At 49.1% G+C, this 12,042-nt stretch overlaps 1 protein-coding gene across 1 annotated transcript in view; it reads left to right on the top strand.

The window, feature by feature from the left end:
• The window catches only part of LOC147623125 (uncharacterized), a 149,912-nt gene that overhangs the window by 16,386 nt on the left and 121,484 nt on the right, over positions 1-12,042 (top strand). Inside the window, exons 3-4 of the mRNA XM_086821189.1 lie at positions 7,264-7,347; positions 7,621-7,704. Of these exons, the coding sequence (XP_086677315.1) occupies positions 7,264-7,347; positions 7,621-7,704 (168 nt within the window). The remainder of the gene's footprint in view (positions 1-7,263; positions 7,348-7,620; positions 7,705-12,042) is intronic.

Raw genomic sequence — 12,042 nt, 5'->3', positions numbered from 1 at the left:
CATCTATGAAATCCACAAAGTTGTTGCCCAAACATGAGTGATGCAAATGCAAATGTACTTGGAAATCTCTCGTTTTCTCAACTTGTACCAAATCACAGGGCTCTAGTTATACTAGGGTACGGTGGGTGGGTGTGTTCCCAGTCAGACTGGCAGCATACCACTGCCAGTCACTCTGGCCTCTCATCTAGTCATACTAGGTAGAGAGCATGCTAGTCATACTAGTAGAATCTAGGATGCGGGAGTACTAGTCATACTAGCCAGAGAGAGTGTGGCAGCACACACGAGAGGTAATCTCCCCCAGACTGCAGAGATTTTTTGACTCTCCCTTCTCGAGAGAGGAGCTGAGTGACACCCTCGAAGCCTTGCCTCGCAGCAAGTGCCTCGGAGCGGACGGACTCCCGGTTTCCCTCTTTCTTCGTCACTCGGACCGTAGAGGATGGCTTTTGGGCCACCCATGATCATTGGCTTCATGCTGGAGGGGCTTTAGGAGGGGATCATTCACATAGATTCCTAAGGAGAGTGGTGACCATTTGGAGATACGACAGTGGCACCCCATTCCCCTCCTTGGAAGTGCCTACAAAATCCTTGCCAAAGCCATCAGCTATTGGGTGCAGCCTCTTAGATTTGATTCATGGCACACATATGTGCTTCATCTAGGATAGGAGCATCTTGGATAACAATTTCACTTTTTGGGAGGCGATTGCCACGGCCCGCCTTATATTAGTTAATGCAAACAACCATGAAGGGCTAAGTACAACCACGAAGGGCTAGATACAAACTCACCTCCATTTACGAGGCGGGGATCAAATAATCAAAACGGTGGAAAAAGATGCACTTCCCCTCCGGCTGGCCGCTCTATGAGGAGAAGGCTATCTCATACAAGGGGGGGAATAACCACACAGGTGGTCTATAATGCCAAGTGGGGATCATCACCTCTATCGGTGAGAAAGGGGCCAAGCCACCAGAGCCTCAAGAAAGCTTCCTGCTGCTTCCGCATGCGGTCTAACCACCTTGCAACTTCCCCCATTGACCGCGGATGGACTTCGCAGGCAGAGTGTGGGTACCCTTTATGGCTTCGCTGCATCTAGCTCTCCATATATGCCAGGCTGCAATGCTAGTGCAAATCTCCCATCTTTGGCATGAGCCCGGTCTCCAGTGATGAGTAGATGGGATTGGAACTGGTAGAGCCAAAATAGGAAGGTGAGAGACCTAAAGGGCTAGCCCCCCACCTTCCTCCTCATAAGCCTTGGCAACCTTAGCCTCTGTGGCCCAAGCGATAGTGCCCCATGTAATGATACTGGTCGAGGTCTTGTCCATCGTGAAGATGCAGAGGATCCGCTTCCAAACCTGCTGATCCTTCAAATCCCAAAGACAATGTCGCTGAGACTCCTGAGGGTGGCTGCACCTCGGACAAGTTGCTGGTTGACCACCAATGGCCAACCACGTGCCAAGCTCCTGTGTGCTATCAGACAAAGAAAGAGGGTGATCTTTCGAGGCTGAAAACTATCCCAGAGCCTCTTCCAAAAATCTGGGAGAAAATGTTGTGAAAGGCCCTGTGACTGCCAATGTGCTGTTGGCATCTGAATCTTGCGGCCTAGCCGCGTTGTGTATGCAAAAAAGGGCTATCCAAAGTCTCCTCCCGATATGTAGGATCATGCCAAGTCCACTCCCTCGGGTCCAACCGGAGGCGCGTGAGGGGCCGGCTCTCCCAAATCCACAACCGCTAGTCTCTCCCTGGCCACTGTGGCCGGTGGGGGGTCTATGTGCCACTCATGATCTTGAAATCCAATCATCCTCACCCTCTGTAAGGTGCAACCACTGAAATCCTCCAACGAGGACTCTAATCTGCCATGGGGACCAATAGAAAAAGTGAGCAAAACCACAACCCTCACCCGCGCCATGGACTCCCAAGAGAATATCATGCCTAGTAAACACGCCTATCCACTGTGGGGGGGGCTGGGTCTAGGATAGGTGTCAGCCACTCCTGAGGAATAGTAGAGTTGATGTCAAGGCTGAGTTTTTCTCTACCCCTGATCCTTGCCAGGCCTCTCTCGTGAGCCTTAGGGGGCAACTGCTTGTGTGCAAGTGAATCGCCAAGGTATGTGGCAGGTCCTATGCTCAATTCTCCCCATGATACATGAGGTCGGCGCCCCAACATATGGCCATTTGGTAAACGGATTAGGGGTTCCAGATCAGGGGCTGCCGAAGACGCTTCTTTGTGGCTACTGGACCTAACTGCCTAAGGGCCAACATGAGGTGATCCCAGGCATGGAGTAGGCTGGCTGCAAATCTGTCCTCAAACGCTGGGCTAAATCCGCGGGCTTGCATCTCGGTGAAGATCCATCTGGTGCTCTGCGGCTAGGGGCCTCCCAGGCTCGAGGTACAGGCTGAGATTCGGGCCAAGAGGGAGTCCTTCCAAGGCTCACCACCGAGGAGGAGTCCTCTAACAATCAGTTTGCCCAGCAACGTGCGGCTCTGAATGGAGAGGTCAATGTTGCCTAGGGCCCCTCTACATCACGGTTGAATGATGACTCTCTCCAGGCCACCTTGGCCTGGGCAGGCCTCCCATCACTGCTGGCCTACAAGTTGTTCTGGATCAACCGCTGTACCTGACCAATGCATGCTCGGGAGAAGGCCCAACAGGAAGTAATGTACTATATGGTGGCAAGAAGGACTTGGTTCGCCACCACCACTCGACCAACTAAAGATAACCTTGTAGAGCTCTAGTACAAAAGCTTCTTCCGAATGCTCAGAAGAAGAGGGGGGAGCTGTTGCTCCGGAGAGATATTGATGCCCACCTGGCATCCTAGATAGCAGACTCCAGTGCCCCTCGGGATCCACTGGAAAGCCTCAACTGGCCGCCAAGTCGGGGCGGGTGTAGAGCCTACCCAAAAATAACATGACTTGTGCCAGTTGATCTGTGCTCCTACTGCACCCTCCTTAGGAATCAAATGAATCAAACCCACCGAGAGCCTCTCTGGCATGGTGCCTGTAAACATAATCTCATTGAAGGTTGCTCGAAGGCCACCTTCCACGAGATCCTAGTGGCGAAGGAAGAAGGAAACTGGAAGCCCGTCTGCTCCTAGGAAGAGCCGTTAAGGCCTCCACCAGCTCCTCTGCTCTGTAAAGGGGGTCAATAAGAAGATTGTGTGAGTAGGGGAAACCACACCTCTCTTGTGTGCCACCAGACTCGCTCTCGCGTGTCCACCACCTAAGGGGATAATGGGGCACTTGTGAGGAGGGATTTGAAAAAGTCCGTGGTGATGGCTCTCATGGGGGGGTGGGGTTTCAGAGACGATAGCTCCATCCTGGCCATGCAATTTGCGAATACCATCTATCTGCGTGTGAGGGCCTGCAATCTCAAAGAAGTCCACAGTGACTCTTTCTCCAGCCTGAGTCTAGAAGGAGGCTTTGGCATGGTACTTGTACCCCACTCTCCTCTCCTCGATGGATCTGAGCTTTGTATGGGCGGCAGCAAGTTGACCCTCAATCCATGGGCTGTTGGGGGAACTCTCTTCAAGACATTGGAGAGAAGCAAGACCCCTCCGAATGCTCCTCTTTTGCTCACGAAATCCCGCCAATCTGCTTTGTGCTGCCTCTTGCAAAAAACTGCTAATCTCCCCAAGGCCAACATCCAAGGTACATGCAACAGAGCTTGAGATAAAACCCAGTCCTTCCCATATCTGTTCTATCCTGGTGTAAATCTCTGGATCTTGAATGAGGCTGTCTGGGATGGTAGTGCTCGCATGCGTGCCCCGCCTCCAGGGGTCCTCCAAGGACAGGATAACTGGAGCATGATCAGAGAAGGCGGTGCCCGCCAAGATACGAACCATTCCTCCGCAACCGCAAGCCCACTCATCCACATAGAATCTATCAAGCCGAGAGAGGTTGGGGCCGGTGCTCCTCATATAAGAACGTGAGAAGCACAAGCTCCGAGGGCTGTGCCCAAACTTTGGCTAGTGCCAAGGGTCCTGTCCCATGAGTGCCAGGATCAACTCCTCCCAATTAGAGTACTTTGCTTCTGAGACTGTAGCCGTGCCTTCTTCGATGCTGACTCAATCCAGAAGTCAGCCTGAGGAAGGGACCGACAGATCGTACTCTAGAAGGTGGCTCTAGCTATTGTGGTGTGCGGGGCATGAACATTGAGGAAGCCCACACAGTCCTCTACAATCCCAATTGTAACTCATTGCGCTCGCCGAGAGACTTATGATACCTGAGCCTGTCACTGCCAGCAAGAGTTGCTCGTTGACAGAAGTACAAACTCCTCCCTGCGTCCCCGAGGGGCCAAAAGAGGGAGACCAAAAAAGTGTGGCTCTTCCCTGGTAAAATCTTCCTGCAGCGGCCAGTATGCCCTTGGAAAGATGGTGCTCCTGGAGGAAAGGAATGTCGATGGGTCCCCCAACTGTAGCTTTGTGAAGTTCTCCTCTGAGGACGCCTCGCCTCTCAAAGCACTGAGGCCCCCCTAAACCTTGAATGTTCCATGAGACTATTCGCATATCAATCTCTGTGGGAGGCGGAACTATCGGAACTGCCATTCAATCGAAGAGTGGGTGTGGGTTTTGATGGGGAATAATCGCAATCAGTCTTGGGGCTAAGGCGCACCAAGTGGGCGCGGATCTTGTCCTCCATGTGTGGCCACTCTACCACCTCCCTATCCTAATTTGTATGGCCTGAGCCTCCTAGCTCCATCCTAGCCAAGGGCCAGAGGTGGGTGAGCACGTCGGTGATGCGTAGATCATGAAGATGGTGTGAGAGCTTTACTGTCTGCCCTTGGATGGCGGCAGCCACATTGACTCCGAATCCCACTCCGTTTCCGGGGCTGCACTCAAGGCAAAGGAGAAGATCATTGCGCCACTCTTTGGCGTACAAGGTTTGGAACGATGAAACACCACACAGTTCCAAATGGGAGCCATTGTCTCCTCAAAAATATCAGTTCCTTCCACCGGAAGACATAGGAAGAAACTGTAATCCACAGGCAGCCGCAAGGTCCTGGGGGGCTCACATGGGGACTATGGTGGGAGAGCCCTCACTGGGGAAGCGGTGATGGTCATCTCTACTGGCTCCGAGAATCGATGGATCAAGCACCAGACGGAGCTTGCCAGCGGTCTCCGCTCGAGGTCGGGTGCTGCAGGAGGGTGGCGGGAGTGCTTTGGAGAGGTGGAAGGAGTGTAGGCTCAGAGGAAGAGGATGGGCTTGGGGAGACTGCTGTGGGAAGAGTCGGAGGCGAGGATGGAGGAGGGAGAGAGAGGAGGGGGGGGGGGTGCGGAGAAGAGGGAGATGCGAGCGGCTAGGAGTGATCCATCGGAGAGGGGAGCTCGCCGGGGGTTCAATGGGGCCACCTGGCCTCACTGGAAACTGAGAACTGACGGAGGAATCTCGGCGGGGTAACGGCTGCCAAACCAAAGGGCCGGAGGGACCCTCGCAGTGAGGGGAGGGGGCCCATCGCCGACAGGTGGGTGCTGCGATAAATGCCTGAAACGGTTCTGTGACAGAAACGAATCCTCTTGTACTTTGCCAGCTTGGCGCGCGTGGCATCGGCGCTCAGCTCTGGTGGTTTGCTGATGGCCCTGGCGTGGGCCAACGGTCTGCCACTCTCTGCCAGCAGAGTTGTCTGCGGTCGGGACCTGATGTTCGGGTGGCTGAGGGCCTGTCTCTTGCTCTACCCCATGATGAAGATTTGAATGAGGACCGCACCGCGCGCGGCCCTAGGGCGGGGGGGTTCTCTTGGACTGGCGCCAAGGGCAACCTCTGGCGAGGTGTCCCATCTGCGTGCAAATGAAACACTGGCTGGGAAGGCCTGAGTACTCCACCCGCTGTATGATGGGGTCTCCTCGAAGGCAAGGAATGGATATGACATGAGGCACTGTCTCTGGCGAGGCAATATAGATGCGAAGGGAAGGAATCCTGGCCGCCCTTGCGAGGGACGAAGCGGCAGTGGGGGGGATTCCATCACTCTCCCAATGGCTCCACCAATCACCGGGAGAAGAGGAAGGTATTCCTTCCTGAGGCTTGGGAAGCAGACTGTCATGGGAAAGCGTGAAACGCCAGCCAGTGGATCGGATGCGGGGTCGAAGCCGTGTTGCCACCGTGCAAAGAAGGCTGGGCCGTATGCAATGCAACGGGGCTCAGCAGCATGACTCGATCTGATGCCGCTGGCGAGTCAAACTCAACTTGGTAGTAGTCACGCCCCAAAGGATGAATGTCTATGATCTTTGCAGGCCCACCAAGGAGGCTAGCCTGTAGAAGATAATGTTTCAAGGAGGAGGTCAGCCCATTCTAGCCCTAGTGTAGTGTTGCTTACGCATTCTTTTTTATAGTTTTGGGGGTGTGGTTCAAAGGTGTTAATTAAGTGTAATTGCATTAATGGTTTAAGAGTTTAGATTCTCCCGTCTGGTTATACAATAAACCCTAGGCTTTGATACCAAATGTAATACAATTGGGCTAAAGTCAAAATGTTTGACCGAGTGTTTAAGACAGTAAAAGACTTGAGCACACAATGCAAGCATTCCCAATGTCCATATGAAATTTGAGAGTAAAAGCTCTAAATACAAAAGAAAATGCTGGTTGGCTGGTTGTGCTGCTGCCTAACCTACCCGACCTGCTGGCCTCTTGTCCGGTTCGAAAACACAGCTGCTTGGTCTCTCTAAACTGCTCCACCCTTCTCAGCATCATGCATGAAATCTTAGGGGCAACTTGTTTGTGATGGAGGCTGCCTAAACATGGCCTGTGCTCTGTCAATCCTGTCCTTATTCCACAGGTGCGTCACAGTATGTGCTGTTATGTACCTAACACTAATCCGTGGGATTAGGGCCTAATCTGGTTAGGGTTGGGGAACCTTGGGATTAGGGGAAAGGCCATATGCAGGTTACGGGTGGCTAGGGTTCATTATTAGTGATAATCCATGGTTACGCGCACGGACACATGTAAATAGAAAGTGTTTTGTTTTGTGTTTTGAATTAGTTTACATTCTTTTATTTATGATTGATTGGTCTAATTTTCTTTTTGCTTGTAACATTTTCAATGATTTTCTTGCTTTACTTGAATGTGCTTGGGGTTGAATTGACTCAGTTTATAAATATTGCTATCATATGAAGATAAATTTTCAAGTACTTCCTTTGGCCAACTCAAAAAGAAGTGATGATTGTAGCAATGTATTCTCACAAAAAATCTCCTCCCCGCACCCCCCCCCCCCCCTCGTCCACAACCCTCCCAAGATTAATGAGAGGTTGACTGACACTTCTGCCTGTGGCTGCTTGAATGCAGTTAGATGTCACGTTTCCATCTCTTGCATGCTCCATTATCAGCCTTGACGCCATGGATATTAGTGGGGAGCAGCATCTTGATGTGGTAAGATGTCTTTTGATGATTCAAAAGAACTTTGTTTCTATCGAAGGTGGCTTAAGTTGGCTATGGTATATGATTGATACTCTATTAGTCATGCAAGGGTTAGCAGTTGGGGAATTAATAATCCCTTCAAAGCTGGGATAATAATAGCTGCTGTTTTACATAAGCAAGCAGTTGTCTCATTTAAAGTGAGATTTTGTGGTATCAGAGCATGTATTTAGAGTGTGTTATCCTTCAGGGATTTGATGTTGAGTAATGGTTTGTGTTTTATTGCAGAAACATAATATCTTTAAAAAGAGATTAGACCCAACAGGAAAGGCAGTAGAGCCACCAAAGCAAGAAAATATTGGAGGGCCTCAGGTTCGTGGAAACTTTCCCTTCTATAATTGACGAAACAGGTCACATGAAAATAAAGTAGGGTACATGAAAGAATGCCATGCACATTTTAACACCTGTAAGTTGTGTTGTGGGTGCTCCATGCTGTGCACTAGGAGCCATAGGTAATCTGGGTAACCTGCCCCTCCTTTCTCCGTACCAAAAAACTAAAAACAAAAAAAGGCGTGGGAATACAAGACATTTCTTGCATTGGTTTGTGCATCTGGTTAGGGACAGTCTGGCCCAGTTTCAGACCCAAGTGTCAAAGTAGGAAAAACATACATGCAAACCAGTCCTTGGGATTCTTAGGTAGAGTTGCTCCTTCTCGAACCAGGATGACTGTGAGGGATAGTGATCCTGTAGTGTCCTATTAACTGCTGAAAAACATGCCTCAAACTGATGAAGCCAAGATGCAAAGCAAAGGTTACCGTCGTACTTACTAAAGGTGACCCTCTCCGGAAAAGGGTTCCATGAACTCCAAGAAACCGACGTGGTCTTGTGGTCAAGGGCGAGGAGGAACCTCTCATGCTCTGTCTGGCGCCGTGCCTCTTCTGTAATATGTTGCTCGTTCACATGTTCCTGGTCTCGTTGATGTGTCTCTTCATATTGGCACATTTTCAACACCTGGGTATGGAACTGTAGCTCCACATGGCGCATGGCCAGTCCATGAGCAGTTTGATGATGTTCCCATTCCAAAGCAAATAGTTCCTCGGGAGTCGAGGAGTTGGTGGAGTGGAGAAGAGGCTGAGAGTTGGGAAATCGTCGATCGAGATTGGCTGGCAATGGCTTTGTCCACTGCAGCCTGGATAATCTGGGTGAATTGGTCGGACATCATCCTAATGGGGGTCGGTACGAGGGTAGGCACACAGCTCTCAGTAGTGTATCTAGATGCCGAAAGTTCTTCTTGTGTCTCTTGCTCTCTTCTCTTGTTTGGGGTTACTGTAGTGGGAGTAGTCAGGATTTTTCCCGAGCACAAAGAAACCATCCAGTAGGGGTGTGGGCTGCTCTTACAAGATGTCCTTGAGGACTAGTAAACCATCCACACCAAAGACCAGTGTGGGCTGCCCCTACATGTGTTCCATGGAGCACTGTAAACCATCCACACCCAAAAAAAAGAATTTCTTGCTGAATTCGAGACCAATCGCTAAAGCTTTGATACTGTTAGGGTTAATGTTAGGGTTAATGTTCAGGAGAGACAGAGAGCGCTTACGAGCAGCTACACAGTGGGATTAACAACAGATTAACACTTAATTAAGATTAATGAGGTATTAAGGGTAAACAAAGGGATTAATGGGGATTAATCAAAGTCGTAGACTAAGCATACTTTTATTAAAGTTGATGCCCCTTTTATTACAAAGCTTGGCCTTAGGCCCAAATTGCTAAGTAACCACACATGTGCCTAGTGTAAAGCTTAGTTGACATGTGTAGAGCTAGGTGTCCTAGTAGGTGTCATTTACTAATAAGTGCTCTAACACCCATCTAATAGTGTGTTTCTATGCATTTTATTTAATCCTAACCTCCTAAACACATTTCCACCACCAAAGTGTGAACATTTCCAATTAGTGGTAATGTGTGTATGTACAAAGATTTATGCAGCCTTAAAGTTATTGAATATATAGTAAAGATTTCCAACAATCCTCCCTTAGTGGTAATGTGTGTATGTACAAAGATTTATGCAGCCTTAAAGCTGTTGAATATGCCTCTCCTCCAAAGTGATGTGCTGAATATCCAAGGCATTGAGACTAGAAGGTCCAATCCTGTTCAACAAAACAAGCTGAATTTGGTTCCTGCTTTTCTTTAGAGGTTTTTGTCACTGTATTTCTAGGCTGATTGTTCTTTTCACTGACAATCCTCTCCTTGCACTTACCAATGTAATGGCTAGGCTTGTGATAGTAATGGCACTTGCCCTTCTTCTTGGCATTAGAAACATCACATTTTGTTAATGAGTCTTCCCTTGAGAAGATGGCTGGCTTGGTTTTGCCTTTATCTCTGACTGTGAATGCTTGATCATCGCCATGAGTGTTGACATATTAACTCTAGCCTCAACGCATCAAAGGTAATAGGATAAGTACCTCCTCTCATAAAGACTCTGATAGAGAGATTCAGAGGGGTGAAAACTAAGATAAGAGGGAGGCAGTGAGTTCAAAGTGGTTTTGACGAGTTGTGGTCTAGAATTATCTCGTCAATGTTCAGCAATTGTTGAATGTTCCCTCAAGTCTTTTACCTTCATAAGGTGCTCGGTCATAGAGTCGCCTTCATGCATAGACATAATATCTAATTGTCTCTTCAAATAGGCAACTCGAGCCTCATTCCGAGTCTGATACATAGACTCCAAGGTGTCTCAAGCCCGCTTGGCTGTCCTGCAAAACCGAATGTGGGGAATAATACTCCTTCGCACTGGAAGTGCTATAAGTGACATAGCTTGTGCAACTCTGAAATCCCATCTTTGTTGTTTAGGAGTAGGATGTCATGTGCATCCCACACTTGGATGCCGCGTGGACATGTCTGTGAGCATGTGCAGGGTCTTAGAGTGGTTACTGGCCTTTTGTGAGCTCTTCTCTTGGACGAGTTAGCCAGGAGTCCACTAGATAGTCATGGTCAGGTGTACAAGTCCCGTACATGGTGTGCATGTCCTGCACATGGAGCAGTGCGAATCCATACTATGAGTCACCTTCTTGAATGATGGTGTGGTGTTCCAAGCATGGATAGGCAAGGGCACTGAAGTAGCATATAGATGCATGTAGAAGTAGGAAGTGCAGGGCCATAGACTATGTCTATGTTGCCCTACACGTGGGCTACCTTTGGGCAGCCCATGGTCCGTTGATTGGGCCCATAAAGGCCCTTGGCATAGTCGGCCATTCCATGGAAAGGCATAGGCCACACTTGGCCAGCCCATAGGGGCTAATGCCATAGTCAGCCAGCCCATAGGAGGGCTAGGCCTTAGTTGGCCAGCCCATGAAGATAGATGTGAAAAGGTGCCTATTTAATGGTGTTTGATCTAGTCGTGGAGGATTCAGTACCAGGCTAACAACCTTCTTAACAGATTGACCAGCATATTATTGTCCTATAAAAGCATGGGCTTGGCAAAGGACAAAAGCATCTCATAATTCACAAAGTGCTGAAGTACTCCAAGGGCCAAGACAGCCAAAGGGAGAGTAACACAAGGTGAACTTGAAGGTCAAGAATAGGTCATCTTGAGGCTGTTGTTTCCAGCCAAAGAAGGTTTCCAAGAAGTCAGTCTTTTACATCATTCAATAAAAAAGCAAATACACCAGTCCTTAGTGGGGGCCCTTCAGAGGGTATTTGGGACCCTATCTTGTGTACTTGTCTCCTCTCTCTCTCTCTCTCTCTCTCTCTCTCTCTCTCTCTGTGGACATCCAGAGAGAGATTGACAGTTGTACATTGATTTGTCTCATAGGTCGAGTTCGGCCTCTAGTAGACGTTAATACAACTTTCTTTCTTTCTTTCTCTCTCTCTCGCACTCGTCTCTGCTACATTGTGCCATCGTCAAGAAGCAAGGTGCAGAATGTTCATTATCAAAGTATAATCCTGTCTATAAGCTTCCATATGTTGGTATCGGAGCTTTGCCTTTTGGTGAAGAGATTCAACCAAGAAAAAAAGTAACAATTTTTTTTTCGCTTGTGTGGTTGGTTTTGAGATGCCGATAGCACTCCCATTCCGGTGTGATTCCTGTCCCTCGAAGGACGATTGGTTTATAGCCTCTGGAAGCGACCGGAAATGTCTCCCACACACATAGTGGATGGTTTATTTGCGGTCATGGAAAAACTTGACCACTTTCACTATGGCAAAATCTGACGATTAGAAAGAACCCTGAAGAAAGTGTTTCTTTTACAGCGATTGCATAAAGAAGCCAATTTGAGAGTGGTGATACGAACGCCCTGTTCCAGGAATTTATGTGCTTCATAGCGCACCAAGGGAAACAAATGGTGGAGTTTAAGGCTTCGATACAGGCTTTGGGGATGCCTCTTTAGGATATTTCGTCACCCATTCCCGTCTGCTCGCCTCCGCCAATTATCACCGAGATCCATTCCCAAACGCCTTCCTAGATCTCTGTTTCGGCTACCTCCATTGCGGAGTTAACACAACAATCCCGTGCTTTACATGATTTATAGGTATGGGAGTTAGAACTTCAGATGCAAGCGACAGGTCGCGTTGTTGCACAGGAGGAACAAAGACGACACATGGAGCACGAGCGGTTCCTTGTAGCTCTCGATGTTAGGACGCGGCAACTTCCTCGACTCACCTTCATGAAAGGGTGAATTTTACTAAGTATAATGGTAAACTCTACCCCACAACTTTGTA

The sequence above is a fragment of the Cibotium barometz genome, chromosome 27, assembly GCF_041138505.1.
Source record: "Cibotium barometz isolate CiBa-2024 chromosome 27, ASM4113850v1, whole genome shotgun sequence".
In the NCBI taxonomy this organism is placed as follows: domain Eukaryota; kingdom Viridiplantae; phylum Streptophyta; class Polypodiopsida; order Cyatheales; family Cibotiaceae; genus Cibotium; species Cibotium barometz.
This window is presented reverse-complemented; position numbering and strand designations above follow the sequence as displayed.